The following is a 19368-nucleotide window of genomic DNA, read 5'->3' on the forward strand; positions in this document are numbered from 1 at the left end:
TCTGGATTCAGCCTGGACTCATGGGAAGTTTTGGAGCAAGAGCAAAGAGGCAGGCCTTTTATACCTGTGTTAGTCATTGGCTGCAGGCTGCTTGAGTGAGGGTGGAGTAGAGAATGATGGCATATAACCTTCCGGGTGTGGCGGTCCCTGTCCATTGGAAGTCTTTCTCCAGCAGCCAGCACTCACAGCAGCTGGACAATAGGTGCCCCGGCCTATAAAGGGGATCTGGCAGACACCATCAGCACCCACCACAGATGGTCATTAACTCCAGCAGTGAAGACATCACTATTTCGTTAGGAAAACAGCTTGTCTTCTGAGATATAAATAGAGAATTATTTATGAATATGCTTCTTAGTCTTCTTTTGATTCCTGTTTTATCATATTTCTTTTTTAGTAAGATGCTGTGGTAATCATGTTTACCAGATTGAAATAAGCACACCGGGAGGCATAGCTAGTATGGTTAATGACCAAGTCACCATTTCACAAGATTCCAATAATCTGGAAAGATGAATTTTCACAGTGATTAATGTGATTCTTCAGTTAGTAGAAATTCTCTCGTATGACACAGTTGGTATGTGTAGGTAATTTTAAAAAGTTGGTTCAAGTGGGAATCATTTAAAAATCATTATATATTTTTTGAACATTTTTTACTTAAAATGTATAAGAATACTTCACTTGTGAATCTTTGGATGTAAGCACAGGACTCTGAGTATAGGTTCAAAACAGTGGTTTATTTTGCATAAACCATGGTTGAATCCATATCTAAAAATAACAGTTTCAGATTCTTTAGAGTGAGAACTAGACACATTTGAAGTAGTCTGAGTACAAAATCCTTTTAGATTTTCACAGTTTCCCCCTAGCCTTTTATAGTTGTTTCACTCACACCTAATTTTTCAGCAGTTCCTTTCTTCAAAGTGTTTTGTTTATATCTAGTCCTTTCAAAGCATTCATCCTCATTTTTCTTTTTCACATGCACATTTCAGTGGTTTATGTAATATTTAATGAATTTGCATAATAAGAATAACAGATACAACAAGCAGAAACAGGCAAAGCAACAAGTATCAGTGACTGGCATGAAACTGCATGGGTGCAGAAATACACAGGTAAACTAGTCATACATTGTCAGTGTGCAGTGGGTGTTTTCAGAGGGAAAGGGGAGTATAAGACTAAGTTAGTGTTAGGAGCTGGCTAAGTAGAAGTCATTTAAGAGTGTTTCTACTGTATTTTTTTAAGTGGTAGTTCAAGTTCAATAGTTAATAAGTTTGTTATGAACCCAAAGTGCAGCATGCCTAGTAAACATTCTATTCAAGGTAATTTTAAGCTGCATTAACAAAAGTTTGAATGAAAGAAAACATTGCTCTCACCTTGGTTGAGCAATTCAGGTCCTAGTGAGAACAGCATGTCCAAGTTGAGCACCATAAGGAAGGACATAAACCAGGGGCCTCTGAACAATGGCCCTTATTCCTGGCTCGTGGTTGCTTCCTTCAGAATAATGCATGTAAATGTGTACACACACAAAATGTTGCATGCATTTAATAATGTTACATTTTAAATTGATTGTTTTTACAAATTTAAAATATTTTTAAACAAATTAACTTCATACCATTTTAATGTAAAAATTAAACACGGCCGGGCGCGGTGGCTCACACCTGTAATCCCAGCACTTTGGGAGGCTGAGGTGGGCAGATCACCTGAGGTCGAGAGTTTGAAACCAGCCTGACTAACATGCATGGAAAACCCCAGCTCTACTAAAAATACAAAATTAGCCGGCGTGGTGGCTTATGCCTTGTAATCCCAGCTACTTGGGAGGCTGAGGCAAGAGAATTGCTTGAACCCAGAAGGTCAAGGTTGCGGTGAGCCGAGATCGTGGCATTGCACTGCAACCTGGGCAACAGGAGCAAAACTCCGTTTCAAAAATAAAAAAAGATTAAAGGCTACTTATGAACATTTTTAATAAATTCAAATTTTGCAAATAAGTGAAAAGATAAGTTTATGCTCAAGAAGACTACTTTGGCTTGGCTTTAAAAATAAGGTGGAATTCTGCAGTGGTTTCTGACATGGCAGCATGAATGTCTTCTTGTTTTAAAACTGTCAGTCATTTTTAACTTTTCTTTATTATAGCAACAAGTGCTTAAAACCTGGTTCACAATAATTGTGGTAAAGCAAGCTGAAAAGAAACCTACTCCAAGGAACCATAAATTTTTCTGTGATACTTCCTTTGGTTCAGTTTATATTATTTCTTGTCATTAAGCCACTGAAATCATTATCAACAAAGATTGTTGACATTTTGCTATCTACATCAGGTAGAATAGAATTATAAATCCGCATTTCAATTTGAACAGAAGTGACCTTTATAACGTATCTGCAGTGTTCTTCCAACCTATAGAAAGCTATCTCCAGCTTTGGAAAAATTTACATAGTTGATCCAGTTCTCTCTTCTGAAATGGCTGCTTAGCTAAAAGAGCACAGACGTTTTCCGCAGCATTCAAAATGGTGTCTGTAGGGCCATGAATTGAAAGATTTACCTCATTCATGTGGTCTCAAATATCAGCCAAGCTAAATCAGTAAGTAATCATTCCTATCATTTGTTCTTAGAATGTACTTTCCCTCAAGCTCAAAAAGTAGAACCTGTACCTCGAGTTCAATCAAACACTGCAGGACTAGTCCTCTGGAAAACCAGTGAACTTCGTGATCTTAGGCCGAATGCGGTGGCTCACGCCGGAAATCCCAGCACTTTGGGAAGGGAAGGTGGGTGGATCACCGGAGGTCAGGAGTTCGAGACCATCTGGCCAATATGGTGAAACCTCATCTTTACAAAAAATACAAAAATTAGCTGGGCGTGATAGTGGGCGCCTGTAGTCCCAGCTACTTGGGAGGCTGGGACGGGAGAGTCGCTTGAACCCGGGAGGGAAAGGTTGCAGTGAGCCAAGATCATGCCACTGCACTCCGGCCTGGGCAACAGAGCAAGACTTGGTCATAAATAAATAAATAAATAATGTGTGTTTAGAACTTCATGTTTTCTTTTGCTCTTCTTTTCTCCATTCCCCTTTCCCCTCCCCTTCCTTCCGTTTCCTTTTCTTTCCTTCTTTCTTTTTCTTTCTCCCTTTCTTTCTCTCCTTTCTTCTTTTTTTTTCCCCTGAGACAGGGTTTGCCCTGTTGTCCAGGCTAGAGTGCAGTGGCATGATCTCGGCTCTCTGCAACTTCTGCCTCTTGGGTTCAAGCGATTTCTCCCACTTCATCCTCCCAAGCAGCTGGGACCACAGGCACGCCCCACCACACCCACATAATTTTTTGTATTCTTTGTAGAGAAGGGGTCTCCTTGTGTTGCCCAGGTTCGTCTCAAACTCCTGGGTTCAAGTGATTTGCCTGCCTGTGCCTCTCAAAGTTCTGGGATTACAGACATGAGCCACTGTGCTCATACCTTACTCGTATTTCTTTTTTTTTTTCTTTTGAGACGATGTCTTGCTCTGTCCCCCAGGCTGGAGTGCAGTGGTGTGATGTCAGCTCACTGCAACCTCTGCCTCCTGGGTTAAAGCGATTCTCCTGCCTCGGCCTCCTGAGTAGCTGGGATTACAGGCACCCACCACCACGCCCAGCTAATTTTTGTTTTTGTTTTTGTTTGAGATGGAGTCTCGCTGTGTTGCCAAGGCTGGAGTGCAGTGGCACGATCTCGGCTCACTGCAAGCTCTGCCTCTCGGGTTCATGCCATCCTCCTGCGTCAACCTCCTGAGCAGCTGGGACCACAGGCACCCGCCACGATGCCCAGCTAATTTTTTGTATTTTTTGTAGAGACAGGATTTTATTGTGTTAGCCAGGATGGTCTCCTCCTGACCTCGTGATCTGCCCACCTCAGCCTCCCAAAGTGCTGGGATTACAGGCATGAGCTACTACGCCCAGCCAACTTTTGTATTTTTAGTAGAGCTAGGGTTTCACCATGTTGGTCAGACTGGTCTCGAACTCCTGACCTCAGGTGATCCACCCACCTTGGCCTCCCAAAGTGCTGGGATTACAGGCGTGAATCACCACGCCCAGCCCCCTGTTCATATTTCTTAACAGAGTATCTTGAAAAGACCTTAGCTCTGATGTAGTTGAAAAGATTAACAGCTGCAGACATGACTTCTGTGAGGATTGCTAATTGAGCATTTCATGCCATTGCATGTTGATGCAGAAATTAGAGAGTTATACCTATGAAGGCGTGAAGGTAGTTTTTTTACCGAAGCAGCTCCATCCAAGCAGGAAGTACTATTGTTTTATCTTTCTTTTTCTTCCTTTGGAGATAGGATCATGCCCTGTCACACAGGCTGTAGTGCAGTGATGCAATCATGGCTCACTGCTATCTCAAACTTTTAGCCTCGAGTGATCCTTCTATCTCAGACCCCCAAAGTATTGGCTTTACAGGCATGAACCACTGAACCCAGTCCGTATTTTGTTTATCTTTTTTTTTGGCCAAAGTAGTTTTCACTATGGTAGTCTTTGCAGTTTCTTAAATAAAGATACTTTAAAAATAAGATTACTCTAATAATGTCAGGGCACACATAATGAATGAAAGGCAGGAGTTGGCTGCACTTGCGGGCATTCATTCATCCAGTTGCAAACTAAAAGAAAAGAATATTGCAACCAATTCCAGTTTCAATAGCCACTCTTGAAATATTGGAGAACAAAAAGGTGGTTCTGGAATAGATAGCATTATTCAACAGAAGGACTACTTTACTTTCTTTCTCTGCTCTGAGCTCTAAACTGGCTTAACCAGGTAAGGTGACTTCTTCAAGATCTCTCCAGTACGGAATGTGTTTTCTCCCCATTCGGCAATGTGATAAACAGTCTTCTGGGTGCTTTAAAAACAAGACTGTTTGGAGGCAACTACGTTTTAGTTACACAGCCTTCTTAGAAGTAAGATCGTTATCTGAAATACTTACTGTTTAGAATGTTGTAAGGCACTCCTTGAATGTTATTGATAATAAGCAACTACTGGTACTTACTGTGTGATGAAGCATTGTAGCTTAAATGTTAATCATGGCAACTATAAAAGTAAAAACAAAATATTTATGAGCTTCATTATAGTTTTTCCCTGACATTATCTGACAGATGAACACAATTGCATTGGCAGAGTACGTGGTCTTTAATTCATATTATTGGGAAACTTCTGGATGTTCTCACATGGCAAGGATGATTGTGTATTATTTGACCATATAGAGTGTAACATAGCAATCAGGCTGATTTTATATTATTTGATCGTATATATTGACATCCTACCTCATGCATATTTGGAGTGAAATACAATAGTTTCTAAAGTAACAGAAAGAAATCAAAGAGAAAAATATTTACAACCCCACAGAACATATCAGTGGAACCTCTTAGTGGTGAGAGGTCTCAGAGTCATCTTACTTTGAGATTGGTTGAAGGAGGAAAGAGTATGGAGATGGCATGATAGTGTTTTTAAATATTTAAAAGATTATCTTAAGAAGAGTGATATTCTTTTTTAAGTCCAGAGGGTATAGAAGGACAAATGAAAATTATAAAAAGTCCTGCTTCCAGTCAATATAAAGAAGGTTTTCTTTCAGACTGAGTTTCACTCTGGTTGCCCAGGCTGCAGTGCAATGGTGCAATCTCGGCTCATTGCAACCTCCACCTCCCGGGTTCAAGCGATTCTCTTGCCTCAGCCTCCTGAGTAGCTGGGATTACAGGCATGGGCCACCATGCCTGGCTAATTTTGTATTCTTAGTAGAGATGGGGTTTCTCTGTGTTGGTCAGGCTAGTCTCGAACTCCTGACCTCAGATGATCCACCTGCCTCAGCCTCCCAAAGTACTGGAATTACAGGCATGAACCACCACACCCGGCGATATAAGGAAGATTTTCTGATAGAGCCTCCCATCAATAAAATGGGCCATTTTGCAAAACTTCCTCCTCTTGGAGGTAGGAGCACTGGGTCCATCCACTGTTAAAACAGCTAACTTGCATTGTGACTTCTGTTTAATCTCTGGTTCCCTATTTATTTGCCTATGAGGTCATTCACTTAAGTGAAGCAGCTGGACCACAGGTAAGACTGTGGGCCCAGGAGTCAAGACTAAATGGCAAGTGTGATCTTGGACAAGTGACCCAACTCTTCTCTACTTCAGTTTCTTCATTTATAAAATGGAGATAATAGTTCTCACCTCCTTATAGGAGTGTTGTCAAGAATTGAATGAGTTAATATATATCATAAGTGCCTGACAAGTACTCAGATGTTAGATTCTAACACCCAGCAGTCTGTGTGTCACATGGTCAACACCTATGTTGAGGGCAGATGTAGCAGGAAGAAGCTGAACAGCCATGTTTCAGTGATGTTGTGGAAAGAATTCCTGGTTTTGAGAGCATAGGTGGATTTCCTGATTTCTAAAAACCACAGTGCTCTGGAGATAGAAACCTGGGATAACAAGAATTTAGGGTAGGTGCCATGTGTATGTAAGGAACGCAGAAGTTGCAGGGCTGCTTGTGGAAGACTTTACTTTCTCCTGAGTTTATATAGTGGCTTGCCCTGTTGGAAGGCATAGTGCATAGTATTTTCTGGCTTCATTTTGTTGCTTCTGAATAAACATTTTTTTATTTTTATACTCTAATTTGTTAGGTTCCAGAAGTTGTCATTGCATCTTTTTGGTTCACTTCTGCCTCACTAAGGTCTCAACCTATAATTATTGTATTTCCGATGATATAATACACAAACCTTTGTGAACTTTTTCTGTGCCCTGGAATGTGTTCAGTATGTTTACAGTACTGGTTATATTAAGATCCAGAATGTCTGATTACTTGCACTTGTGAGGAATCACTTTTTGGTTCATTTATAGTTCAGAGTGTGGTCCCTGGAGTCACACTCCTTGCATTTGAATCAGTTCTGCTGCTTCTTGCCTCAGTCTCTGGGCCAGTTCTGTAACTATTCTGAACACATTTCCTCATGCGTGAAGTAGAATTGCTAAAAGCACCAGCTTCACTGGCTGTTGTGAGGATTAAGTGAATCAATATGTTTAGTGCAGAGCCTGGCATCGGCAAGTCCTTAATAAATGTTGGCGCTCCTTCTTGGGATTATTAGTCTTTCACCGATCTCTTGCACATTGTGTGTTGTTACTAATCCAGTTACCAAAGTACGAAACTGAATAACATACGGAGTACAAGAGCCTTCCCTTAAAGCTCCCTTCTTCTAGTGGGTGGATTACAATAGAATTAGGTGGTAAATACCGTAGAGTGTGAACACTGATCTGGGCCCGAATTCAGACTAACTCAATAATGATCTGATTAAAGCATTTAAGAGAGACTGGACTTAAACATCCCAGCAAGCATTTGCCTTTTAAAACAGATTAACTGTAGCGAATTGATACCTTGCAGGGATGAAGTAGGGGACTCACTTTTTCATTCCCAAAGTGTTTTTGTTTTTTTTGCCTTCCCTTCTTCCTCCCTCTTCCTTCCACTTCTTCCTGCCCTAGCCCACTTCTCTAAGAAAATAAATGCAGAGAACCTGCTCTGCCCACAGGCACAGTGCCCACATGACCCCAATTCCTCCACCTGGAGGAGGGGCACCACACATAGGATTGTGCCCAAAAGAGTCCTTATTATGAAAAGTGTGGCAAGGTTGACCTAGTAAGCTGTAGATTATTGCCCAGAGATGCAAAAGGGCTTCTGTCTGTATTGTATGCAATTTAGGATCTTCTCATGTTTTAAGTCTGAAGATGTCTTTTGTTCATGTAATGTCAGCTTATGTTGCTTTAGGCTTTTTTATAACTATAGAGGAATAATTGAGGCATTTGATTTTTATGTGTGTGTGTGTGTGTGTGTGTGTGTATATATATATATATATGAAATTCTTATTAAGAACTGCCTTCATTTATCTACATCAGTAACAAATATATATATACCTCAAAGTTTTATGATGCCTAAAATGTCCTGGTTGTTCCAGAATTGGATTGTGGTTAGTTGGCCATAATAACAGCTAGTTTCCTACAGCTAAAAATATTGAGGAGAGAATAACAGTAAAAGAGTAAAAGCATAATTTTGTCAGCAGTGGCTAGATATGTAAACATTGAGGGTTAGACCTAGAAATATATTTGGTATAAAATTGAAGAAATCTATCAAAGAACTATTTGAACTGGTACCAAGGATGCTTTTTCCTTTAAAGAGTATATTTTTTTGTACATTAAATAAATTTAGTTCTACTAAATTGCCATTTTGCCTGTGTAGCATTTTAATTCTTTTTGTTTTTTTCTTTTCATTTTCAGCTTATGGAAAAGTATTTCTAGTTCGTAAAATAAGCGGTCATGATACTGGAAAGCTGTATGCCATGAAAGTTTTGAAAAAGGCAACAATAGTTCAGAAAGCCAAAACCACAGAGCATACAAGGACAGAACGACAAGTCCTGGAGCACATTAGGCAGTCGCCGTTTTTGGTGACATTACATTATGCTTTCCAGACAGAAACCAAACTTCATCTCATTTTAGGTAAGTGTCAGTTGTTATCAGACTTTTTATGAAAGCATTTTTCTTTGGGTCTTAAGTTATAATGTTCTCGAAGGGCAAGATACTACGGACTTAGAAGAAGTGAAATATTTTGATTCTCATTCTTTGTGGTGGCATCTCCTGGAATATCATGCATTACTCTGGATTTGAGGCCTCCCATTATGAAAGAATTTACATACTTCTATTTCACACTCTTTTCTTAGTCTTTTTTTCTTTCTTTCTTTTCTTTCTTTCTTTTTTTTTTTTTTTTGAGACAGAGTCTAGCTCTGTCACCCAGGCTGGAGTACAGTGGTGCAATCTCAGCTCATTGCAACCTCTGCCTCAGCCTCCTGAGTAGCTGGGACTACAGGCATGCACCACCATGCCCAGCTAATTTTTATATTTTAAGTAGAGATGGGGTTTCACCATATTGGCCAGCCTGCTCTCGAACTCCAGAACTCAAGTGATCTGCATGCCTTGGCCTCCCAAAGTGCTGGGATTACAGGTGTTGAACTGCCAATCCCAGCCCTTCCTTTATTAATGTTAAGAAACATTTGAATTGTTAGGGGTATCTACCTCCCTGGGCAGTATGCTTCTGTTCAAATGTGAGGAACTGATTGGTGAAGTGGGCCAGTTTCTGCTTTAGAAGTTCTCAGAATGAACAGGTTTAGGCTGACAAGGGGATGTTCGTGGAAACCAGTAATGGGGGAAAATAAAAAAGAAAGAAAATACTTCTGTTCCTACAGATGCTTTGCATTTCTGGTGAAAAACTTGATTAGCTACTAATCAGTCAGCCCTTTACACTCCCATTTCTACCCTAAGCACTTTCTGAATCCATTTCTTTCTCAAATAGAACTGGACCTTTATATATGATCTTTGGAAAAGTCCTCAGCACACATTACCAGATTGCTTTGCAGAAAAGTTGCACCATTTTCTGTTCCCACTAGAGAAATGGCAGTGCTTCTAGTATTCTACCATTGTTACAGATTTCATCTGTGACCATTTTGGTCCTGTGCTTATGTTAATTTGCATGTATGTGATATCACTCTCTTCTAGAATTATGGTAAGGATTAAATGAGCTGGAATTTCACATAGTGCTTTGCAAGCATTAGCTATTTCTTAAGTGCCTACAGTATGCCAGCTTTTACACTAGGTGTATTCCATAATATTACTGACCCACACAAAGACACTGCAGGATCCTCTCATTAGTGATGTCAACATTCTGGAAGCTATATGTCTTGAAGTTACATATCTTGTGTGTGCTTGAAGATTGGAGCTCAAGTCTGACTTATTCCAGTGTCTGTCTTCTGTTTCCCTAAATTGCTGCCTGGGTTCTTTAATTACTGGTAATACAAACTGGTTTTTTAAATATACATTTGGCCATTTTATTGAATGCTTTTATTTTAGGAATTATATTTTTACTAATGATACCTAAGATTGCATTCACCTTTTGAGCCATGATGTTACACTTCATGCTCATTTTGCAATGCTTACCATCAATTAACAATTCTAAATCTTTATTCATGTAGGACACACTCTCTTCTCTCCTCTTAGAGTCCCCGTTAATGTTACCATTTGCCTGTTGTTCCAGTGAGTCCATATCATTTGACCCTTCATTCTGCCTCCTGTGTGTATCTGCTATGTTATTGATTTTTTTCGTAGATATGTCTTCAGTATCTACCCACATGAACAATAAGACTGTTGTGGGTGACAGAGCATTCTAATGCAGCGGTTTCAAACATTTTTAGTGCAGGACCCTTCCCTCAAATGAACAAACAGAAATTCAAGTGGAAAACAAATGGAAAGGAGTAGCTCTGCTTGTATCTGGGCCTAAGGGTACCAGGCCCTACCAGTTTATTTCTATTCTTTACCCTAGAATAATTTCCAGGAAAGCCTTAGGAAGTCCATGAGGACTGTTTGAGAAATGATTATCTTTTCAAGTTTCTCCCTTGATAATAAACTCATAAAAGTTAAATCATGTGTCTAAGGTTGTCTGAGTCAGAAGCTGTTAAGAAAACAGGTTCTTGGACTCTGCACCATTATGTGCTATCCTGCCCCTTCCCTTTCTTTCTCCTCTCTTCTTTTTTTTTTCCTGTTCTGTTGACTATACTCAATGAGCATTTTTAAATTATTTAAAATTATAATTTTTATAAAACATTTTAAATTTAGAAGTAGATAGATATGAGTGAAATATTTTGTATTTGACTAGAAAACAGTAGTCCTTAATCATATTGCTTTTCATTGTTGGCTCTCCATTACTTTTGGTCTTTGTCATTGGCCCTAAATAAATCCAAAACGAAACAAGAAAACCCATTTCTTGTGCTAACTCAAAAATGGAACGTGAACTAGACAACATATTCATTCCACAGTGAGTGAGGCGTTGCATTTAGAAATAATGACCTTCTATACCCAAAGGATTACAAATTATGCTGCTATAAAGACACATGCACACGTATGTTTATTGCAGCAGTATTCACAATAGCAAAGACTTGGAATCAACCCAAATGTCCATCAGTGACAGATTGGATTAAGAAAATGTGGCACATATACACCATGGAATACTATGCAGCCATAAAAAAGGATGAGTTTGTGTCCTTTGTAGGGACGTGGATGCAGCTGGAAACCATCATTCTGAGCAAACTATCGCAAGAACAGAAAACCAAACACTGCATGTTCTCACTCATAGGTGGGAACTGAACAATGAGATCACTTGGACTCAGGAAGGGGAACATCACACACCGGGGCCTATCATGGGGAGGGGGTAGGGGGGACGGATTGCATTGGGAGTTATACCTGATGTAAATGACGAGTTGATGGGTGCAGCACACCAACATGGCACAAGTATACATATGTAACAAACCTGCACGTTATGCACATGTACCCTACAACTTAAAGTATAATAATAATAAATTAATTAAAAAAAAAAAAGAAATAATGACCTTCTATCTTCTGTTCACATTAATTTTTTTAACACAATTATTCTTTGTGCCTGTTTCAGCAGTTGACTTTTAAAGATGAAAACTTTTCAGGAATTTAGAAGAGGACCATAAACTGTTTTTATGGTTCAGTTATTTGTTTGCAGTGCTCTAATGCACAGTTTCCCAAACATCGTGCCATACACTTGGTCCCTATATTAGTTTGCTACAGCTGGGTGGCTTAAACAATAGACATTTATTTTCTCACAGTGTTGGAGGCTGGAAGTCCAAGATCAGTGTGCCACTAGGGTTAGTTTCTCCCACGGCCTCTTCCCTTGGCTTGCAGATCGCCACTGTCTTATCGCCTCTTCACATGTTGTCCCCCTATGCATGTGTGCCCTGGTATCTCTTTTTGAGCCCAAATTTCTTCTTCCTGTAAGGATACCAGTCAGATTGCTTTGGGTTCCACCCTAGGCGCCTCATTTTAACTCCATTTACAATCATATTCTAAGGTACTGGAGGCTAGGACTTCAACATAATGAGTTTTGGGAAGATACAGTTCAGCCTATAACAGCCCCAAAAGGTTTATTGATCCAGCTTTTTGTGAGGTATTAGCAAGAACTTACATGTCTAGCTCTTCAGGGACCTTGCTGACAGTTTGTCTGATGACTAAGTAAATACTATAAACCTTTTTAAAAAAACTATATGTTTTCTTAAAGTTTTATTACTGCAAAAGCAGTATATATGCATACAGAAGATACAGGACAGCAAAAATAAGAAAATAAAAACATTTTCACTACCCAGCATGTACCTTATTATATACTCCTCTATTATCAGTATATATTCTTCTAGGTCTTTTTGTCTATATGTCTGTGTGTGTGTTTTATCAAAATGAGTTTGTCCTATATATGATTTGTAAGCAGGTCTTTCAGTTAATGATGTCTACCTTTCCCAGCTAATAAATTTTCATTTAAAAGCCAGTTGTACAAATTATTTATTGCTGTATAACAAACCACCTAAAATTTCATAGCTTAAACAATGATTTATTTTCTCATGATCCCATGGATTGGCTGAGCAGTTCTCTGATGGTTAACCTGGGGCTCACTCACCGGGTGTTCAGATGGAGAGTTAGCTGAGCTGTGAGGTCCAAGATGGTTTCATTCTCATGTCTGGTAATTGGTGCTAGCTGTTGGCTGGGCCACCTCTTTTCTCCTCCGTATGGCTTCTCATCCTCCAGTACAGTAGATCAGCTTTTTCATAGCATGGTAGTATCAGGTCAGCGAGCAACTACTACCAAGAAGGCAAAAATGGAGGCTGCAGGGCCTCCTGAGCCTAGACACTGGAACTCACACAGCCTCTCTCTCAACATAAGACCAGCCTGGATTCATGGGATGCGGAAATAGACTTCACATCTTAAAGAGGGGAACTAGAAAGAATTCATGGCCATTTGTCACACAAGTCCATTTTCATATTTTACTAATTGTAACATAATTATGCTTTACAGCTGTTTGTCCAATCCAGGAATGCTCATTTGGTTGTGTTCTTATAATATCTTTTAACTTATTCCTGCCTCTGCTGAATTCTAGTAGTAATTGGGAAGCTAGATCTAAAGGCTCAGTAGGTTAAACTTAAACGTTTTGAGCTGGAATACACCATAAATGATGTTATATATTTCATGTTATATCACGTTAGGAGAAACCTATTATCCGACTGTTCCCAGTTAGTGATTCTAAGATTAAATTACATAGTGACAGCCTGATCCCTTCATCATAAGGTTATGTTTTTTCTCCTAGAAGTGAAAATATTCTGTGTGGTATTTGGACACTGTGTTTTTTTGTTTTTGTTTTTGTTTTGAGATGGGAGTCTCACTCTTGTCACTTTGACTGTAGTGCAGTGGAACAATCTTGGCCCACTGCAACCTCCACCTGCTGGGTTCAAGTGATTCTCATGCCTCAGCCTCCCGAGTAACTGGGATTACAGGCGCCTGCCACCACGCCTGGCTAATTTTTGTATTTTTAGTAGAGACAGGGTTTCACCGTGTTGGTCTTGAACTCCTGACCTCAGGTGATCCGCCCGCTTTGGCCTCCCAAAGTGCTGGGATTACAGGCATGAACCACCGTGCCCAGCCTGATACTGGTTTTAACATAATATAACATGTGGTTGTAGTGTAATATAACGTATGAACACCATATAATTCATAAAGATCTTCCTTGTTATTTTTTTTTAATTCCTGCATAGTCCTTTGTTCCATTCCATTGTGTACTTAACTGGTTCCCTGTGAAGGGATCCTTGGGTTATTGTTTCTTATGAGGATGCTTCAGGGTATAACTTGCACATATGTCATTTGCTACTTATGTGGGGGAAAAACCTGTAGGCTTGATGAAGGGAGATTGCTGGGTCTGTGTTTTCACCATTTCTCCTTTTTTTTTTTTTTTTTTTTTTTTTTTTTGACATGGAGTCTCGCTCTGTTGCCTAGCTGGAGTGCAGTGATGTTGATCTCAGATCACTGCAACCTCCGCCTCTCGGGTTCAAGCGATTCTTCTGCCTCAGCCTCCCGAGTAGCTGGGACTACAGGTGCACGCCACCACACCTGGCTAATTTTTGTATTTTTTTTTAGTAGAGATGGGGTTTCATCATGTTGGCTAGGCTGGTCTCCAACTCCTGACCTCTAGTGATCTGCCTGCCTCGGTCTCCGAAAGTGCTGGGATGACAGGCGTGAGCCACCACACCCATCCGTTTTTGCCATCTCTAATTTTGCCAAATACATTTCCATAGAAGTTGTACCATTTTACATTCCCACCAGCATTGTTTGAGAGTGCCTGTTTCTCCACAGAATGTATTCTCAAACTTCTGGGTATTTGCCTGTCTCATAGGTGAGTAGTAGTGTCTCATTGTAGAGTTCATTTTCTTTTTTTCTTCACTGAATGAGGCCGAACATCTTTTCACATGCCTAAAAAGCCATATGTATTTTTTCTGAGAATTATCTATTTGTACCCTTTGCCTCTTTTTTCCCCTCAATTTCTAGGTGCTCATAAAGTGATTAATCATTTCTGGTATGCGTTGTAAATACTTTTTCCCCTGTTTCCCACGTTTTGTTTTGTTTGTTTGTTTGTTTGTTTGTTTGTTTTTTTGAGTTTGGTTATGATGCTTTTACCATGCACAAATTTATGTATAGTAGAACTTATTTTAAAAATTATTTTTATGGCTTGTGATTTTGAGTCATACTCAAAAGACCTTCTCTGCTACCCTATTGAGTTTATAAAGGAATTCACTGATGTGTTCTTCCAGTACTTGCATGGTTTTATTTTTTGCATAGAGAACTTGGATCCATGTGGATGAAGTATGACATGAAATAAGGATCCAACTTAATCTTTTTCAAATAGCTAATTTTCCCAACACTGTTTAGTTAAAAGTCCGTGTTTACATTGATTTGAGGTGCTTCCTTTTTCCCTCTATGAAATTCTCATATATGTTTGGGTCTATTTGATTTTTTTCTGTTTGGTTTGTTAAGTCATGTGCCAGTACTGTAATGTTTTAATTTATCAAGGTTTTACAGTATATTTTTATTCTTGGTAAGGTTAGTTGCCCTCTAACCTTACCTGCCCTGATCTTTCATTGCCTTTATTTTTCAGAGCTTTTTGGAGGACTCTTCCTTTTGGTTTATTTTTTCAGCATGAACTTTAGAATCACATTGTCTGGTTTTGTGGAAAAAAAACTTAAGGTATTTTCATTGGAATTGCTGTAAATTAAAAAATTAATTTAGGGAGACTTGACATTTTTATGATATTGGTTATTGCTATTCAAGAACATGGTATGTCTGCTCATGTTGGAATCCTTCGAAGACCTTCAGGTGTGTTTTAGCATTTACTTCCTAGCCACATTTCTTTACTGAATCTTAGATATTCTGTCATCTGTTGCTTTTGTAAATGCTACTTTCTCTTCCACCATACCTTCTAGCTGAAAGCTATTACTTTATATATTAGTTTTATATCCTGCTATCTTACTACATTTTCCTACCTTCCCACATTGCTCATGTCTTGCCCTGTTCCATCTTAGCCTGCCCTGCAGCATGTTGTTTGGTGTATATGGGTTTTCTTCCTCTCAGTTTTGGTGAAGGAGTAGGTAATGGAGATTTACAGCTTTTCTTGCTGTTTTTAAAGGTGTTTAGGAGCAGATGTGGAGATTCATGTCTAGGCTGCCATCATGCACCTACTAGTATTCATGGCTTACTGTAGACTTCTTGATGGGGTTTGTTCCATTGGGATAAAATTTGCCTTGTTTGCACAGGCTTCTCCAAATGATAAGATTATTACAATGTTAGTATTATCTTGCCATTTGCTTACCTGTGACATTTTGCTTTTAGTAGCCAGATACAGAATAGACTAGCATTTCTACTTGAACTGAGTATATGTGATTGTTTCCTACAATATGCTGTATTTACTTGTAATTGCCTCCTGAGTAGCTGGCTCTCATTTATATTGTATCTGCCATCTTCTAAATCGGGCATCAGGACTTTGACCAGTGAAGGGCTAGATGGTAAATATTTTAGGCTTTGCAAGTCTTAAGGTCTCTTTGACCATAGGCAGTAGTAAACAAATAGACATGGCAGGGGTCCGATACATTTTGTTTGTTTGTTTCTTGAGATGGAGGTTGCCGTCGCCCAGGCTGGAGTGCAGTGCAGTGATCTTGGCTCACTGCAGCCTCTGCCTTCCAGGTTCAAGTGATTCTCCTGCCTCAGCCTCCCAAGTAGCTGGGTTTACAGGTGTGTGCCACCATACCCAGCTAATTTTTGTATTTTTAGTATAGACAGGGTTTCACCATGGTGGCCAGGCTGGTCTTGAACTCCTGACATCGGTGATCTGCTTGCCTCGGCCTCCCAAAGTGCTGGGATTACAGGCATGAGCCACCGCACCCGGCCAAGTTCCAATAAAATTTTATTTACAAAAATGGTGGTGGACTAGATTTTTTAAAAATTCTACAACATTAGTATCTTTTAAGGCTCTAATTTATAGCTAATGATACTGGATTTGATGGATTTTTCCCTTTATATTTCTTTTACTTTTCCCAAATCTTGTAACGTGGAGATCATGTCTCCTTTTACAACTTTTTCTGTACCTGTGCATGGTTACAACAAGAGATATAAAAATATTTTTATCTATTCTCTGCCTCTTAAAACTCATATTTATTTCAACTAACACTGGGAGGGAATTCTATGTGGCAAATAATCTGTAAAAAATAATTTTTCTTTTGATGCTGTCTGGTTTCTGTTAGTGGTGATTTTGTTAAAACACCAGCTAATCTATGTGATAAATTGTTACATTAATCAGTAGAATTCACAAGACATTAAATAAGCAAATCACAAAAGTGTTTGTAAAGGTAATGCCAATGATCATTTCCAGTAATGAATGCCGTCCCAACCTTGTAGGCAGTTCTGTGATCATGAGTCATCCTTTCAATGGAGTTAAGAGGTATTTAAAAATTAAAGTTTCACTTTTGAGTATTAGTTTCATCTCAATAATTGTAAGCGTGAGGATGCTTGCTGAGATGGTAACAGAGTGGTTCATGATATGTTACAGTCACTAGTATGACAAAACAGTAACTGAAAGCACTTCCTTGCTTTGAACTAAATATGACTAATTCACAAGATTGATAGATGTTCTTAGTCAGAACTTTGTAATGATTTTGATAAGCTGGAATGCATTTATAGAGTGTGCTATTAGAATGTTGAGCTAAAACCAAACAAAAAATAAACTGAGATAGTTTTGGCATGACATTAAAAAGAAATGACTTTCACGTTTGTGCGGCATGCCACATTAAGACTGTATTTTAGATAGAAGATAAGAAAAGAGAGCTATCAGGAGAGATTTCTCCTCTACCAGCGGAGAAAAAGTAGGTAGAAATGAGAACAGAAGGTATGGGAGTTCATGGAAGTGAAGCATATCTGAAGGAAGAGGAAAATTTGTCGGAAAAAAAATAAAAAGAAGACCAAGTAACAGTGCAGAGAGAGAGAGGAAAAAAAGAGAGAAGTGGTCTGAATCATGGGGGGCATGTGGGAATTAATAATAGCTCTTTGGAAGGTGCTACCATAAGAAGAAATATGAGAGAGAGAAATTCTAAGTAGGAGAATTTGAAATAGAAAGCTTAGATGTCTAGAGGTCAGCCAGAGTATTACTGGAAATAAGTAGGTGTTTGGGTGTTTGGAGAGTGAAAGCAGAACAGAATCTTTCCTTGAAAGCAGGAGATGTAGGATTTCTGTTAACTCTGCGACTTCCCCTCCTACAAGCTGACTTCCATGCAATTGCACGAGCAAGACATAGCCTTAAAATAAGCTTGCTAGCCCTTTCTGTGGTTATCCTTTTGCATCTTCAATGGAAAATGGGCTATTTAGGCTGTAGTTTTTAGTAATACTTTAAAGCTTATGTAACCCAATGTCTCCATGAATTTCACTTTCTTATCTGCTAATAAAAGTGTATGAACTGCGGAACAATGGAGAGATTTATGGGTTCAACATTAAGTCAAATTAGATGTGCGAAGGCGAGCAGTTTGAAACTGTGCACCAGTATGTACTTAGAAAGTCAGAATTTTGATTGAGAGCAGGTGCTGTTTTACCCTCACATTAATCCCATAAGGTATTAATTGTCAGAATGACATGAGTTGCTTAAGAATCTTGGAAATTCTGTAGAGATCTTCAGTTCAAATTCTCGGAATTAATTTACTGTTTTAAGAAACAAATTTACTGGTTTAAAGGCTATTTTTGTCTCCTCCATTCTCTATCTACCTTTCCATATACATACAGAGTACTATACACACACACACACACACACACACACACACACACACGGCTTGCTTTTCTGAATCCAAGGAGGAAGTGTTGTTATTTCATAATAACAAAGTGAAATATACTTGTTACGGTTAAATATCTGCATAAATTATGTGTCACTGAAACGAAATATCAATTGTTTTCCTAATATCATGATAGATGTGTGACCTAAATTAAAGGGGCTGTCATTCTGCTAAAATAAAAAGATTGTTTTGGTTATTAACTGTGTGATCCTGAACAAGTCACTAAGTTACAAGCATGATCTACAAGTTACTAATATGTCAGTTGTCTTTTTCTGCATAACTACCCCAAAATTCAGTGGGTTAACATAAACATTTTTGAGGGGCTCAATTTGGACTGATCCATAAAGGCAGTTCTTGTGCAGTTTGCTGCCCTTAAAATACTCTTTTCCGTGGTTTTCAAAGGGCAAAAAGTTAAGTAATATGAGGACTGAAAAGTATTCATTGACTCTAGTAATGAGGTTATTTTTAACTTTAGATTATGGTGTTACTATGGAGGTGGAAGTTGTACTGTAGTATGTTAAGGAATGAATAGAGGCTGTAGTAGACAGAATAAGGGCCTCCCAGAGACACCCACATTCTAATCCCCCAGGACCTGTCAATATGTTGAGCTACATGGTAAAGAAGAATTAAGATTGCAGATGAAATTAAGATCACTAATCAGCTGACCTTAAACTTGGGAGATTATTCTGAATTATCTGGGTGGAGCCAATGTAACCCCAAGGGTCCTTACACAATAGGAAGAGGGAGGGAGGGAGGAGAGAGGAGGGTGAGAGGGAGATGTGTCTACAGAGAAGGTCAGGTGATGTGATGTGAGAAGTGACTCAGCTGCCATAGCTGCCTTTTAGAATGAGAGAAGGGGCCAGAAGCCAAGGAATGTGGGTGGCCTGAATCTAGAACCTAGAAAAGGCCAGGAAACAGATTTTTTCCCTGGAGCCCCAGAAGAAATGCAGTCCTGCTGACACCTTGATTTTAGTCCAGTGATGTCCATGTCAGACTTGGAATGTACAAAATTATAAAATAATAAATTCATATTGTTTATGCCACTAAGTCTGTGGTAACTTGCTATAGCAGCAATATGAAGGGAACAGTGGGTAAGGAGCGTCAGCCATGTAGACCACGCTTTATAGAAGTTTGGCAGTAAAATAAAGAA

The 19368-nt window shown here is 39.1% G+C and overlaps 1 protein-coding gene across 2 annotated transcripts in view; it reads left to right on the forward strand.

The window, feature by feature from the left end:
* The window catches only part of RPS6KA5 (ribosomal protein S6 kinase A5), a 201680-nt gene that overhangs the window by 75651 nt on the left and 106661 nt on the right, over positions 1-19368 (forward strand). For both annotated transcript variants that reach the window (XM_050799047.1, XM_050799048.1), the window contains exon 3: positions 8245-8463. In XM_050799047.1, the coding sequence (XP_050655004.1) occupies positions 8245-8463 (219 nt within the window). The remainder of the gene's footprint in view (positions 1-8244; positions 8464-19368) is intronic.

The sequence above is a fragment of the Macaca thibetana genome, chromosome 7 (genome assembly GCF_024542745.1).
Source record: "Macaca thibetana thibetana isolate TM-01 chromosome 7, ASM2454274v1, whole genome shotgun sequence".
NCBI lineage: Eukaryota > Metazoa > Chordata > Mammalia > Primates > Cercopithecidae > Macaca > Macaca thibetana.